This window comes from Heterocephalus glaber, unplaced genomic scaffold (assembly GCF_053883595.1).
Source record: "Heterocephalus glaber isolate CG9 unplaced genomic scaffold, H.glaber_assembly_v1.0 deba00001610, whole genome shotgun sequence".
Lineage (NCBI taxonomy): Eukaryota > Metazoa > Chordata > Mammalia > Rodentia > Bathyergidae > Heterocephalus > Heterocephalus glaber.
The window spans coordinates 31,501,731-31,518,247 of record NW_028258381.1 but is presented as its reverse complement, the minus strand read 5'-3'; the positions used below and the strand labels follow the sequence as shown (position 1 = coordinate 31,518,247).

Genomic DNA, 16,517 nt, shown 5'->3' with positions numbered 1-16,517 from the left:
ATTTATTTACTTACTTATTTTGGTGCTGGGGATTGAACCAGGGGTTTTTCACATGCTAAGCACTCTCTCTACCACTGAGCTATACCCTCAGTGCCTCCCACGGTGTTTTGAAGTTTAAATAACAAGATTCTTCAGATAAAGCTAAGTAAAAAATTCAGAACCTGATGCCCAGTTTGGGGTAGTGCCAAGAAAGCCTACAAGACCAGACTTTGGACCTGCTTCAGATTTCAGCTAAGGAAGCCAGTACCCATGCAGATAAAATGGGCCTGTGGAACACAGTGTGCACGGAGCCATCTAGCATGGTGATGTGCATGGACTCAGTCCTCCCTCGCTGGGACAGGAGAGCTCTTTGGAAATAAAACCAAGCCCATGTTTAACAATGATCTCATCCTGAGGGCTGAAGCATTCCATTCAAATCCTTGGCTTTGGAAGTCAGAAAGTGCCTTCTAGCTCAATTAGTAAATCTAATCACATATATTCACACTCTCAAGGGGTCCTGATTGTTTAGCTGTAACAGCTTGGTTATTCACAATCAATGAAATTAATGTCGCTCTTTTTAAAACACGGAAAAAAAATTGTACATAAAAACAAGCCTCCAAGCTGTGGACCTTAGTCAAAGAAAGAATAAAAATAAAAGCCAGGAATAAACTATTTAAATGAATTACTAGACAAAGAATCATTTTGAAAAGCCCAGCAAGGCCATGCTGTGGGATCCTTATTATTCTGGACTGAATCCTCACTCCATATCACCTAGAAAGAAAATATCACTCCAAGAAAAAAAGGTTCCTTTACACCAAACTGTGTGTTTAACTGGCAACATATAATTTTATTTAAAAAAAAAATTAGAAGCAATTGCCACTGAAGCTGTTTCAGGGACAAGGGGAGGGGAAGATCTGTCAGTATGAAGAGAACAAAAAAATGATGTACCACCAAGCCCTGTTCCAATCATCTACTTCACAGTTAAGTCTAATTGCACATTACACATTGTCCTATAATTATGCCACTTGGAAACTGCCAATTGCCCCCTTGAAATGTTAAGAGTTCCTTAATTGACTCTGAAGACGCAGCATTGCCTACACCAGCACCCATCTTGGTGCACATGGGGTACCTAGTCCCTGTTCTCGGTCACTGCAGGCTGTGGATGGAGAGGGATGGATTCACTTTCTGGTCTGACACCCAGAACAGAAGGCTGGTAATACTCAGAGTCCTCAGAGAATGCATAATAAGATCCAATGAGTTCTTTTTCCTTTAAATTTTCTAACAGGAGAAATCGGAAAATGTCTTTTCCTTAACCTTAGGAAGTCAGAATTAATGTCCTTCATTCTCAGCAAGGGAATAAGCATCCAACAAAAGTGAAGCCTCTGGTCTCTGGAAACTTACAACAAGGATAGAAAATGCCCAGAAGATATGCTGCTATCTTTTACTATTTTGTGGACTGGCAAAGTAAACAGTCAATTAAAACTGTCTGAGGACCTTCTAAATGGTGTCAATGAGCTCAGAACTTCCCCAGTGACTGCAAACTATCAGTATCAAGGACCACTAACTCATGTCCTCTCTTCCAGTACCAGGCAGATAACTAGAATGCAAGAAGCAGCTGGACAGAATATCATAAGGAGTCTAGGGCTTCTGATTAATTGGAAAGTGTCATGGTTGGTATTTAAAATGTCCCCCCAAAACCTTACTGTGTTGAATGCTTGGCTGCTAGCTGATTGGATCTGAGGAACTAAATGGATCATGAGGCATCACCTTCATCAATGCACTAATCTATTGATAATTTCATTAGCTTTCTGGGCTGTTAGAAGGTAGACCCTAGCTGGAGAAAGTAGGTTTTTGACATGTCTTTGACTGGTGTATCTCTTTTGGGCTCTTTCCCTGCTTTCTACTTCCTGGATGCCATGATGTGGACTGCTTTCCTCCACCACACTCTTCTGCCGTGATGTTCCTGTCTTGGAGCCAACTGACCACAGACTGAAACCTCTGAAACTGTGAGCCAAAATAACTCTCTCTGCTTCTAAGTTGTGGGTGTCAAATATTTTGTCCCAAGTTTATGCCCTGCCCTAAGGCAATTCAAATTCCCTTTCCTTTCAAAAATACTGAGCTTGTAGGGCAAAGCATATGTGTAGGATTCACTGGAACTGTGGTTGCAACCTCCACCTGAATGTCTGAGCCCTTCAAAAGCACAGGACACAGACGATGGAAGCAGACTACCTGGATGTAAAATTCAGCTCTAACATCTACCTCTTTAGCTGTGTGATCTTGGGCAAGCCATTTAACTTCTTGGTGTGTCAATATCCTCATCTGTAAAATGGAAATAATAACTGTGCTGGACTCAGAGAGGTATTGTAAGAGATATTCATGAACATGATTAATATAGTTGTTTTCTCATAGCAAGCTCCAAATAGGTGTTTGCTATTATAATTATGCTTATGCTTTTTGACTCAAAAGGGAGAAAACTTGACAAGAGTTTCCCCAAAAGGCTTTGAACGTGAGTTGGGCCTATGAGGACAGAGCAGGAAGATTTACAGATTGGTCACCTTATCTTCCCATGCCAGGGAGTTCTGAAGGGTGGATCACAAACAATGTAGGTTAAGTCCTCAAATTATAGTAAGGATTCAAACGATGATAGTCATTTTCACACTGTGCCATCTTATGGAATTTCTGGAGGTTTCTGCCTAAAGAAACAGGCCTCCTCTGTCCTATGTGCAACTTAGGGTCTACATTAGTCAGTTTTCTGTCACTTGGACACGGTACTTGACACCAATAACTTAAAAAGAGGAGAGGTTTATTTGGCTCGTGGTTCAGAAGATTCAGTCCATGGTCTGCTGGCTCCAATGTAGAAACATCATGGAAGAGAATATGGTGGAGAAAAGGTGCTCAGTTCACGGTGGCCAAGAAGTAGAGCAGAAGAACAGTACCAGAGAGGAACGGGCCAGAGATCAGACAAAGATCCCAAGGCCACACCTGCGTGACCCACACAGACACACACAGAAGTGAGCTCTTCCAATCTCCTGTGTGGGTGCCACGCCAATCAAGCTGACACTCCCTCCATCCTAACTGCCACAGAGTGCAACTCATAATTCTCCCAATTCTTTGAAAAAGAGGTTTTTTTTACTATGTATGCTTGAGGAGAAGGTTTTTAAGAAATTCAGATATATTTTATATTTTTCATCTGTGGGGAAAAAAGCCATATTGAAAGAATCTTGAAAAAAATATTCTTAGGTAGAAATATCCATCTTTTCATACAGCCTCATTCAGTTGAGTATTATAAATATTTCTTTTCTGATTTGGTATAATATTAGGAATATGCATATACCCTGACTCACAAATGCATGAAATCATTGGAATTAATCTTATTTTTAAAGACATTTCTACACTCCCCCTCTCAAGATTTTCATTATCTTCTCCTACAGTCACCCAGTATATCAAGATACTACACTGGATGAAAAGTTGGTCATAAATTATGAAGGCTGATGTAGCAAGGATGGTAGAGTATATCACCAAATGGATACATTAATTATGCAGGTCACTTTTTGTATAGCAATTATAACTCTAACAAAGAAAGAATTGCAGGTTATGTACAGAACAAGCCATTTCCAAGATGTACTTTTCATTTTGTTCCTGGAAGCCTCAAGATTGTCTACATTCTCTTGGGTAGCAGTATTTTGGGGTAAGATTTTATAAATCAATTGGGGAGCAGCTTCACTAAGCCTTTTGCAGCTGGGCATGATGGGTACACACCTATAATCCCAGCACTCTGGGAGGCTGAGACAAGAGGATCACAATTTCTAGCCTGGCCCAGGCAGAGGCTTAGCCTTAGCTTCAAAAATTTACAATCTAATAAAGACAATTCAATATTGTATATAAGGTTTGCTATAAAAAGGAGAGAGGGTGTAGCCGCCCAAGTTTAAAAGAAGCCTTAGTCACACAGCAAGATCCTGTCTCAAAATATAACATAAAAAAGGGCTGGGAATGTAGCTCAATGGGAAGGCTCTGGGTTCAACGCTCAGTACTAAAAAAATAAATCCTTTTATTTATGACAGAGCACCACATGAAATGAAATGGAGAAAAGGGACAGGTTTGTTCTGTTCCATGGTGTCCGACCATGAGAATGCCTCTCTAGGTAGCAATGTCATTGTTTCAAGCCAGTTCCCTGGGAAAGGAAGCAAGTCCTGAGTGATTCTGATGAACCAATATAATCGATCAAACGGTGAGGTAGTTACTTGCTCAATACATTTAAAAAACTGGCAGGGTGTCTTGAATAGAATTTTCATGGCTTGTTACAGGTGTCTGTTAGGGCTTGTATCTCGATGTCCCCCAAAGCCTCCTGTGGTCATAGGTGGGGCTTTTCAGAGGTGGCTGCATCTACAGCATGTGATGCTGGCATTGATTCATGGTGTGATTCTAGGGTTAAGGGTGCCTCCCCCTGATGTGAGTGCTACCTGCCCTAAGAGTAGGTAGCCTGGATAAAATATCAGGGACAGAAAGAGGGCTGCTGTTGTCACTCACTACTTTGCTGCTTTGCTGCCTTCTTGACTGCTGCCTGCCGTGAACTGCTTCTCCTCTACAATGCCCCTCTGCCATGCCACCCCACCTTCGGAGCCAGTCAACTATGAACGAAAAGCTCTACAAACTGTCAGCCAAAATAAACCTTTCCTAGTTTACCTTTTGGCTTGGACATTTTGTCTCAGCAAGGAGAAAAGTAACCAAGATAATGTTCGGTAAAGGTCACATCTAAAAATCCCTAAAGACGCAAGGAATTTCCCCAGATTTAAAAAAAAAAAAAAAAAAAAGCACAAGCAAGCAAGTGCTGTCTTTTCTTGCTTTCCTCTTCCTGCCATGCAGAAGCAGACCCCATCTTTCTTCTTTATCTCCCTAACAGTGCCTGAAACCTCACTTGACAGATGTCTGAGAATATTTCCTTAATGAGTCAATGAATGAATCAATGATTGTGAATGCCAAAGGGTTTTTCCTCCTTTGTGAGATGCTTTCTTATCCTCTGAAAAGATGGATTATTTTTGTTTTCCATTTACTATTTTTAGCCTCTGACAAAGACACGAGCAATAATAGGAACATCTCATTTGCATGCATTTGGTTTTTACTGCTCCACATTAAAAGTTTATCTGATTTTTTGAGGGTCTGAGATTAATGCACAGCATGCTTCTGTCTGGCCATAATGCTGATGGGAAACCAGATGCCTGAAAGAGGCTTCTGAATGTCTGGAATCCCCCTGCATGTGACTTCTCATGTAACTAGACTGAAACTACAAAACATCTGAATTCTAGGGAGCTCCATAGTGATACCTTCAGTGGGCTCCTTTATTCTGAAAGTAACACTGTTTCAGTGTCAATCAAATAGTTGATAATATAGTGATATCTACAAAAGAGACGGCCATAGCCTTCAAAGGATTTACAATCTAGTAATGACAATTCAATTGTGTATATAAGGTTTGTTATAAAAAGGAGGAAGGGGGTCACCTCTCCATTTTAGAAGCATCTTCCAGGCCAGGCTAGATTTAAGATGGTCATAGCCAAATGCAGCGGCTAGTCTGATGGTCCTATGGACTTCCCATGTCTTCTGATCATGCTCTCTGACTGTGCCTTTCCTTCCAGGTCAAGAGGGTCAAGGCTGTTTTCTCCATCATACTCTGAGTTCAAGGACAAGAGACTGCAGAACTGCAAATAGCCTGAGGTTAACTCTCAAAGACTCAAGCTCAAATCACACCCATTCACTGGCCGTTTGTGTGACATGGTAGATGTCTGTGTCTCTCTGAGCGTCAGCTCGTGAGTCTATGAAATGGTGGCAGCAAAGCCTATCTTCCACATGTTTCTAAGAATGCTGAGCTAACCTATGCAGTGAGTCTCCTAACTAGCCAACCTGCAGTAGGAATTCATTTTCTCGGATCAAATGGGAAGATGAATACAAGCAGGAAGTATTAGTTGATCTTGGAGTTGTTGCAGCATTTTTGTTAAATATTTCTTATTTTCTCTGCTCTACATTAGCCTTGGCTCAGGTTTCTCTGCCATTCCTTTCTGCTCTGTGGCTGGATCTTGGCTCCCACAAGGATCAACACAGCTCCTGAGCCAAAGGGAAACTATGTCATTTGGGTTTCTCGGTAGTGACCAGTGTAAAATTAAATACATATGAGTACAGCTTCTAAGTCCAAAGATTTTCTTTCCAATGCACTCACCAAGCTTCTTTCTTCCAAGGCATCAAGAATTTCTATTCCAGGGAAGAGCATAAAAAAACACAATATGGAATATCCTCATCTCTCTCCTTTCATCTGGTCCCTGAATGCTGACAGCAGAATCAAGGGGAGTGAGCCGAGGCCCACCTTCTACCTAGCACAACTCCTTGGTGGGGAAGGCACAGAGGGAAGCATCTCTAAAAGGAAGAGTAATTGTTCCCAAAGTAAATAAGACTCAGAAGTCCAAAATCACATGATGCCTCCAGATTGTACTCCTCACACTGTGGGATGCTCTGAGGTGAAATTTCTCCTCGAGTTCTGTGCCCATCCAAGGGTGGGGTAATTCAAGTACATCTGCTACTCACTGCTTTCATTAGTATACAGCTATAAAAGTTTATTCAAATATTATATAAGATACCAAACTGCCCAAAGAAATTCATGGCAAGAGTACAACTGTTACAGGCCGTGATTCTATGATGATCAAAAGAGAGAGAGAAATGATTGAGGGTCACTGTGTGTTAGGCAGTGTGGCAGGGGCTAGGAATATAAGTGTCCTTTACTGCCAGCTCACCAGGAGTTCATAATGAATTAGAGGAGATGGAAGATACACGCATTTAAAGCTACAGAAGATTATATAAGAGCTGAATTTCGAGTGTGCACTGGATGCAGCCCTAGTACAGGGCCAGGAACTTTCTGCAGAGATTAGCTCTGCCTTGAAGCTGCTCCCCAGGCCGATGGTGTGGGAGGTGCTTAGGGGCACAAGGAAGAGTGAGAGCAAAGACCCATGGTGGGCAACTGCCCAGCCCGCTGGTGGCCTGCCATCATTTTGTGGGGAAAAAGAATTCGGTGGCAGTGCAGAGGACAGAGAAGAAAGGAAGTGGTGGGCAGTGAGTGATTAAGCCACAGAGATGGGCTGTGGGCCAGGGATGATCCTTGAAGCACTCTGAACCGTGTTTAGAAAGATGAGCCTAGCAGCTGGAGTGGCAGATAGACAGAGGAATGAGGTTGTGTAAAGGGGTAGAATACAGAGAATGAGGTCTTGGGCTCTGCTGCCCACGTCTCATGGCCTGCTACCCAGGGCCACCACCTGCACAGATGTCCCACACACACAGGCACGTCAGCCTGGATTCCCCAAGGGACTACCCCTCCCAGGCCTGTGCTACTTCACTTGTGACCCCCATGCCAGACCCATCCATTCCCTGAAGCCAGAACCCTCCCTCTTTCTTGGAGAAGTTGCTTCCATTAGCTCCAGCCTGACTGCCTCTCCCCCCTTGCCAAGCCCACTGCTCTAGTGAAGTGACTGTCACTTCTCCACTATTTCCATTTTTTTTTTTTGCCTCTAGCATTTATATCTTAGTCCAATCTTCTAATGAGTGATTTTTCTAAAATTCATTCTTATCATCTTTACTGAAAACTCCAGAAATTCTCACTGCTTTAGGTCCAAACAAACACCATAAGATGGCTTCACATGTCCATGAGGAACACTGGTTTCTTGGGCTATGATCACATTGCCACTCCCACTGCTGTTTGCTAGTTGGCTCTCTGCCCAGAGCACCCAACATCATCCACTGTCAGATCCCTGCTGGCAGGATCCCCTCTACCAGGAGTACTCTCTACCCGGTTAACTTAGAAAGACCCAACCTGGATACCACTGCCCGACCTGACCTTTGTTATCTGTGGCAGTGACTCTCCTCTGTGCAGGGTCCCCCTTTCAAGATATATCCCAAGTGACTCAGAAACTGCCTCCTGTTTGTTTCTTCCCCCGTTCCACCTATATCCCCCTGTTATGGTCTGGGTCTGGATGTTCCCCCAAAGCCTCTTTTGGTCAGAGGTGGCTGAATCTGGAATGTGTGATGCTGGGATTAAGGGCGTGTGATTACTAAACCACTACACGAGTGAGTGGTTTAGCACCGCCCTAATCCCGGTATTCTGGATGGGATAAAAGAGGCCAAAAGACAGGTGAAGCTCCCTTGTTGGCTTTGCTACCTTGTGTGTGCCATGCTGTTTCTCCTCTGTAATGACTGTCTGCCATCCATCCTGCCTTGGGGCCAGCCGATTATGGACTGAAACCTCTACAAACTGTAAGCCAAATAAACCCCTACCCCTCTAACTTTGGCTGTTGGGTATTTTGTCTCCGCAAAGACAGAAAAGTAACTAACATAGCCCCCCCCCTTCCTTCTTGGACATAAATTCCTCAATGCCAGGACTCATGGGCATTCTCTTCCCTACCAACCAACTCCTTGTTCAGAAACACATACAGCCTGACAAGATCCAAAGCCAGAGTCCTGGGGCCATGTGCATTTGAGAGTCATGCAGAGGCAGAGGAAGCCACTGGGGAGCCTAAGCAATGTGCAAGCTGAGAATCAAGACAGCACTGGCTGTGGGGTAAGAAGAGAGGTGGCCACTGGAAACACTGCCAGGTCAAAAGAAGCAGAGGTACATGTTGAGCTTGGCCTTTAGCGGCAGGGCTTCAGGAAAGTGAGGGGCAGAAGTGTGGGGCCAGCTTGACAGGTGAGTGGCAGGTGAGTTAGAATACGGGAAAAGAACACACACAGGTACAGAGTGGCCAAGGAATGTGACATCCGGGGATGGGGGGTGTCAGCCGCAAAAGAATGTTTGTGCATGCATGTGTGTGAGAGTGCATATGTGTGTGTGAATGTATCTGTGTCACAATTCCTTTTTCAAAAACCTCAACTATAATTCTGACTGGCAAAGAAAGGCAGGCAACAGAGACACTAGATTCAGGTAATAAGCACTTATCAAATGAAAGATGTAAATAACAAACGAACTACATTTATACAGGAGATGTAGATAGTAAAAATATAGATTTTATTGAAATATAATATTTTAAAAATAAACTCCTCTATATGTTTCGAAGGAGACCATTTAGCTCATAGATAAAAATGTAAGGAACATCTGGGATCACTCTTTTCACTCTTTATACCCTAGGGCAATGTCCCTGGGGATAAAGTCTCAACTTCCTCTAGGATCCACTATGCATTCACATAAATAATTTAAGCTTTCCATCCAATGGTTACTGCCGAAAAGTCAGATGGGACCTAAAACACATTGGGGAAGGGATACTTTGGGGAAAAAATGCAGACATCTGAGATATAGGACTCTCACCCAACAAAGCAAAATGCATGTGAACCAAAAGGGCCATACTTTTCCTTATATATAGGTTTTTTTTAAGTCTCTATCACATCTTTCATGTTGCCGTGGTATTAATTTCACTTAACAGTTTAGACAAAACATTGAAGAAAACAGATTTAAAGCATTAAATTTCTTTCCAGGGACATATGCTTCTTATGCAATTAACAATACCTTCAGCCCCAATAAGCTCTAATTTTGAAGACATTCATCTGCAAGCATCTATCAGTTGATGGCAAATTCAATTTCTACTTCGCTTCTACTTTTCACACACGCAATTCTCCAAGGCTATATACTACACAGTATCTCAAAAATACTAATTTATTTACTATGAAAGCAGATTACATTCCTAGAAAATACATGTTCAATAAATTTATAGACATATAAGTCAAATCAAGTTGTATGAAAGAGCAATTTTCTTAGGCAGGCCTGCATTTCTGACCAAGCACTTGATCTCAAATCTTTCAGAGAAATGACTGTAAAATCCTCTTTATAGTCGAATTACAAGTAATATTTCAGAAGAAGTCAAGCCTTCCAAAATTGCATATATAGAAAATCACATGAATTTACAATATATTGCCTACAGAAATCACAAAGACCTGGCAAGATTTGCTGAAGGTGGCGGGGCTGGGGGTTCAGCTTTTTATCATGCAGGCCACCCCAGAGGTTACTGGTTTGGAACAGTAGCTCCCCACCCTGCGTGGCGACAACCGAAGAAAAATGCCCACACCTTTCCAAACGCCCTTGGGGGAATAGTGCCCAGCTGAAACCCATCAAGTCTCTTGTTTTTAGAAGAAACTCTGGCCCAGACAAAAGGATGAGGCCGTGTTTAAGTGAGTGGATAGTGAGTGCCACCGCTCAAACCCAGGCCTCCAGGAAACCAGTGCCACTGAGAATCCAGTGGAGAATGTCAGAGTAGCGAACGTCCTTTAACCTGCTTTTCAGTTCCGGCTACTCTTCCTGTTTTAGGTAATTTATTTCATCAAATGCCTTCTAGCTGGGTGAGGTGGTGAACGCCTGTAACTTCAGCACTCCGGGAGGCTGAGGCCAGAGGACTGTAGTTGGAGCCCAGCCTAGGCAACTTAGTGAGACCCTGTCTCAAAATAAAAAATGAAAAAGGGCTGCAGATGTAGCTAAGTGTGGGAAGGCCCTGGCATCAATCCTGAGCACTGCAAAAAAATAAAACAAATCAAAAATCCTTTCTAATCTTAAACTAGTCATCGTCTTAACTCCTTGCCGATTCCCTTGTGCCAATTTCTCACTTCCTGCCTGATCTCAGTCTTAGATCTGCCCCTTGTCATACCCCGCGCCTGTGACCTCTGCTTCCTAAGGACAAGGGAGAGGGGTCATCAGGAACCAGAGTTCCAACTGTGCAACCAGGGTGGACAGATAAGAGTTTTACGTCTCTGTAAACTCTGGCTCCACTCACTCACACTTTGTTCTCTCCACAGGGTGCTGCCCATTGGGCAGGTGGTCTCTTCTGTGTCACAGAGAAAACAGACGCCTTCTTCTCCCTCCAACAACTCATCTGAATGCCCAGCCTGCTGCAAAGCTGAAGGCATTTCTCTCCCTCCCTCCAGCTCCTTCTTTCCTCGTTCTTTTGTTTATCTTGTTGCATCTGCAGTATTAGACTGAAGAGACACAATGTACAGCAAGAGAAAGATTCTTCATAGTTCTGTTATTTAAGTCTTTCTAATAATTCAGTATTGAACTATATAAAATGTTTTCCAAGAATTAATTTTATTTTTTAAATGCCATCATGTGGAAAATAATTAAAAGATTAAAAAGATTCTGATTTCAGTCACTCTTATCAAGGTCATTTAATTTTAATATTTAGTTTACTGAGTGATGAATGCTGAAACCCTGGAATTATGCATCTGAAGGTAATACCTCTGTATGTGCAAGTTTGACTTGGAATTCAGTAGGAAGATTACGGATGTGAAAGAGGCCTGCAGGCTTACCCGGATGTAGGCGTCCTGGTGGTGCTTGGCGAAGTAGAGCATGTTGTCCAGAGCCAACATTCCAGGAGGGGTCTGGGTGAAGTCCATGGCAGGGTTGACATGATTCTGGGGTGAAAACGAAAGGTTCTGTGAGGTTAGTTCTTCAACAGACTTCACCATCCTCAGGGAATTGGTTTCCTCCTCAAGACAGGGTACTACAAAGCAAGCTCCAGATAACCAACTCTGATGACCCTTTCTGTCTCCATGGAAACCACTGGGACTGGGAGAGGGACATCTTTCAGCCCTATAGGTTCAGCAAAATCAGCTTTAATACCGGGCTTGGGAGGCCCAGGGCTTACGAAAGTAGGATAATTCTTAGACATGTCACATTGTGAGACTATGAAGATAACAGAGAAATTGTATTTCTGGTGCTTCAATGAAATGAAACTGACAGCATCTGGCAAGAGAAACTGGGACGAAGCCACACTTCTGTCATTTGTCTCTGACACAGGCTCCAGGATATCTGTCTACCCCATACCTTCCTCATCCTCACACGTGAGGTGAAGTGTGGCCCTGCCTGTTGATGGAAGTTGAGAACTTTCACAGGTTACACCAACCGCAGCCTCTAAGCAAAAACAGTGGACACAATTCAGATGTCCACAGGTTCCTGACATCTCCCTGCTGTTGAGGGCATGCCTGTCATCACAGCCCCCAAACGTGGCACAATGGAATACATGACATGTGTCTAATTGGAAACAAGCTTGGCAGAACCCAATACTCTGTGTGCTTGACATCATCCACTGCACCCCACGGAGACCCTCATTCAGACAACAAGCCCACTCCACCATTCACCACTGAAAATGAGCACCAAAAACTACCCTGAAAATGTAAATCTAAAGAGTGAATGATTAAAGGAAGGTATATTTTTTTCTTCTCATGTCAAACAGATGAGAAGAAACTGAAAAACAATGTGTTGTTGCTGTATAGAACTGCTCCTGATTTTCTGCATGTTAGTTTTGTATCCTTCAACTTTACTGAATTCACTTTGTAATTCTCTAATAGTGTTTGGACGAAGCTGCTACAGTTTTCTATACATAAAATCATGTCATCTGCAAACAGGGACGACTTGACTTCTTTCATCCCAATTTGTATAAATTTGATTTCTTTCTCTTGCTCAATACCTCTGGCTAGTTTTCGAGTACCACACTGAATAGAAGCTGTGAAAATAGGCATCTTGTGCCACCACCAACATGGCACTTGATGGGATAACACCGTTGGTAATTAGCTGGATTTAACCATCCTACACTGCATACGTACTTTAAAACACCATCTTGCATGAGATAAAAATCACACAAGGTTATCTGTCAATAAAAACTTGTTTTAATCGATAAATGTTCTGAGTATTAAAGAAAACCGTTTTTACCTCATGATCCAGATAATGACATGAAATGACATAGTTGCATTTCGATCCCGAATTTTTTAAAATAAATATATCACATCTCTGATTTGTTAGGGAAATTTTGGTTAACAGCAATCTTTTTTCTTCTTCTAATTCTGGTGCAGGAAGACCTTTTCATTCCCATCTCCAAGGTTCAAAGCACCCACTTTTCTACATCATTCAAGAGTACATCTAAATTATCTTTCCCAAGCTGATTTGAGGTTTTGTTTGTGAGTTAATAAATAACTTGTAAATCAGGAAAGACTGTGCTGTCACAGGCCCACAGATCTGGGTTCAAGAATTCCCCTGTTGGTCACATGTGTCCAATCCTTGTGTCACTGCAATGATTTCAATATTTTATTTTAATATTTTATCCTGATTCATTTGTTAAAATGTTGGGAAGTTTTTAAAATGCCAAAATACTACTAACAATGATAAAGATATATCTCATAAAATAATTATAATTGTAACAAAAAATGAAAACCATTCAATATGTCAAATACCAGGCAGTTTCATTTTAATGTGATATTTATGGGAGGAACTCATATTCACTAGTGGGTAAAAGGTAAAATAAAATACTGGAAATAAAGGACATAATATTTAATCTAAAAAGTAACTTATATGTAAAGATTTTCTATTTTAGTTATTTAACTAAGAATAGTGGAAATTCTCTCATGCATAAATTGATTCCTCTGAGACATTAGATCTTCATGAATGTTAAGTAGCACTAAAAAGTTTGCTGTTTGCTGAAGCCTTTCTGGGTGCTAGCATTATTTTGTACTTTACATATATTGAATCTCACAATGCCCTGATCCAGTAGGTATTACTACTAATATCCCCATGTTACTGATGAAGAACAGGAGCCACTTCAGATGTCCGTTCCCAGCTCCTCACACCTGGCACTGGCTGAGCGGGCAGTGTCTTCTTTGGATAATGCATCTCACCAATCCTTTGTTCCTACTATTTTCCTTCTCACCAGCTGAGCAACTGAATGCATTTATTTTGGTACAGCTTGCATTTAGACTTTACATGGCTTGAAAAGTTTATTTGGCGAACATATAGACTCATGTATATTAGCCATCATGCAACCCAAGCCAGCCAACAAAGGACAGTAAGCCAGATGTCAAAAGGAAAAGCATAACATTTATTTCAAACCTAGTTCTAGCATTGGTCTATGAGTCTATTCTTAAAAATATATATGAAGAAGAAAAGAAAGTAAAAAAAATTAACTTTTCTAAATCTAATTCCACCCCTCTCCTTAAAAATATGTATTAGTGGAGCTGACCTGGGAGGAGATCCTAATGACTCAAGAAATCACTATGTTTCTTTCAATTTTGCACCCATAATCCCCTCAAAGCCTTCTTCAATCAATCCCACTCTTCCTCAGGCACATGTGTGTGCCAAATAGGGCACTACTGCTTTCAATCAATCCTTACAGATAAAAATAATAATATGCAGTCATAACTTGGTTTCCATGAAGGAATGGTTCCAGGAGTGTCTGTGGGTACCAAAATCTTAGGATGTTAATAAGTCTCTTCTGTATACTGGAGTAGTATTTACACTTGGCCTGTGTAGATCCTCCGTATACCATAAATCACTTCTAGATGACTTACAGTACCTAACACAATGTAAACGCTATGGAGACAGCTGTCATACTGTATTGTTTAGGAATAACAAGCAAAAAGTCTGCACACAATCAATAGATATGAAATATTTTAAAAATTTTTCAGTCTACAGTAAATTAAATCTGTAGGTGAGGAATCCATGGATAAGGAGGGTGGGGCCAGTCTACAGTTTATTGTTAAGAGTTCTTTTAAAGAACCAGATAGCTAATGAGTAAATCACCCTAATGAAACACCAGGTACTATGTGGCAGACACTGTACAAAGTCTTATATACATACAAGCTCTTAATCTTCATAAAACCCTCAAAAGGTCAATGCTATCAGTATCTTCCTTTGACAAGAGGGAAACTGAGCACTAAGTGTTTGGGCCGCTTCTCTGGAGTTTCAGAGCCAGTGTATAGCAAACTCAGAGCACGGGTTTGGAGGGCAAACTCTGTAGTGTTCATTGACTGATCTAATTGCGGCAGACTTCACAAAGATATCCACTGTGGGTCCCCAACTGTCAGTCCACTTCGATCAGTATTATTCCCTCAGGCAGAATGGGCCTGTTACCCATTCTCTTTAATAAAAGCTATAATTTCTCTACCCCTCCCAGACATTATAACAGACTAAAGTCTCTCTTATATTCAATGAACCATGTCCTAATTGTCTCCAACAAATAGGTTCTTACTAAACAAAAGCCAATAAGAAAATTGCTTTTGATTTTCAATGATTTGCTCGAAATTAAGAGGCATAATTATATTTTAGATGAAAAATTTTGTAGTTGGTAAACTATGCCTCTCTCTTTGTCTCTCTCCCTCTCTCCTTCCCTCTCTCTCCTCTCTCTCTCTCCTTCCTTCTTTCCTTCCTCCGTTTCTCTATCCTTTCAACTTTAGGTATCACTTTCTAGCCTCGCTTTCTTGAAATGATTGTTTTCTTTTCTTTTCTTGATTTTAATTGCCAGCGAAATAATTTTACAGCCATGAATTTTTTATATGGGTAAAAGAAAAAAAATTATAGGCCAAAATATGTGTATGCTTTCTGTACTCTGACAAAAATGCACCAAGAATCCAGCAAGGCCAAGAGCTCCCCAACCTTTCTTATTTATGAGATGCTCTGGGTACAGATTTATTTTCTTTTCTTGTTCCGTGTTATTTTTTTCCACCTATCTTGAAATGGGAGCTGCAAGAGCTTTGACAAATGACTTGAAATTTCCCTTGTTTTACTGCAAAGCCTGTGTATCTCTGTACATCCTTCTGAAACGTCATTTGTTAGTTCCCACAGAAGTTCTGCTCCGTGAATCACAGCAGACAGTTCTCAGCCCCTAGAGTAAAAGGAATGGCTGCTTCTCTTTCCAAAGCACCAAAGTCTGTCACTTGAAGAATGTGGAACCAACCAGCTGGAGACACTACGAGTTATTTTATGGCGGGCACCCTATGTGCGGTTTGCTCTCTAGGTCCTGGAAATCAGTTTCTCTTCTGCTACCCACAGGCCAGTTTTATTTTTTAGAATTATTTCAACCATACATCCAGGGAAGGTTTTAAGCTCTAAGATAGAAAATCTCTATGTCTGTTCTGGGTCATACACCACAACAGAGAAAGGGGTGGACTGTAAATATAACCCCTTATCTCATAGATGAGGAAACCATGCTTCTGGTGTAGAGTGGTACTCAAAATTTGTGCAGGCAACCACCTCCTGGGGAGGGCGTGGCAAAGCAACAACTGCTAGCAACTACCCCAGAGTCTGACAGTTTACACTGGGGGTGGGGCCCACAAATTTGCATCTCTACCAGATCCCCAGGTGATGCCATTCTTGTGGTTGGGGACCACATGTTGAAACCCACTAGAGGACAGAATGATGCATCACAGGTACCACAGGTAGCATCAGAAGAATACCCAGAACTCTCATCCACCAATGCCCTGAATCCTACTTGGCACCCACTCCATGGTGCTTTAACTCACGGGTTAAAATATCAAGTACACTTGCTGTTCATTTGCTTTGTGTTTAGACCTCTCATCCATGAGACAAATTTCTTTATCCCAAAAAGGGATTATAATTTAGAAGCCTCTCACTTATTCTATCGCTCTAATTTCTAACTGAAATAATACATACTAGCACCTCCACAGGAAGCTGTAATCAGTCAATATTTTCTACACTTGAGTGCTTCCTAGTTGGGAAAGTAGGGCTGGCACTAGCCTGAATG

General features: G+C 41.7%; 1 protein-coding gene across 12 annotated transcripts in view; it reads right to left on the bottom strand.

The window, feature by feature from the left end:
* The window catches only part of Elmo1 (engulfment and cell motility 1), a 578,859-nt gene that overhangs the window by 273,121 nt on the left and 289,221 nt on the right, over positions 1-16,517 (bottom strand). For all 12 annotated transcript variants that reach the window (XM_004840283.4, XM_087195837.1, XM_004840282.4 and 9 more), the window contains one exon: positions 11,296-11,400. In XM_004840283.4, coding sequence (XP_004840340.1) covers positions 11,296-11,400 — 105 coding nt within the window. The remainder of the gene's footprint in view (positions 1-11,295; positions 11,401-16,517) is intronic.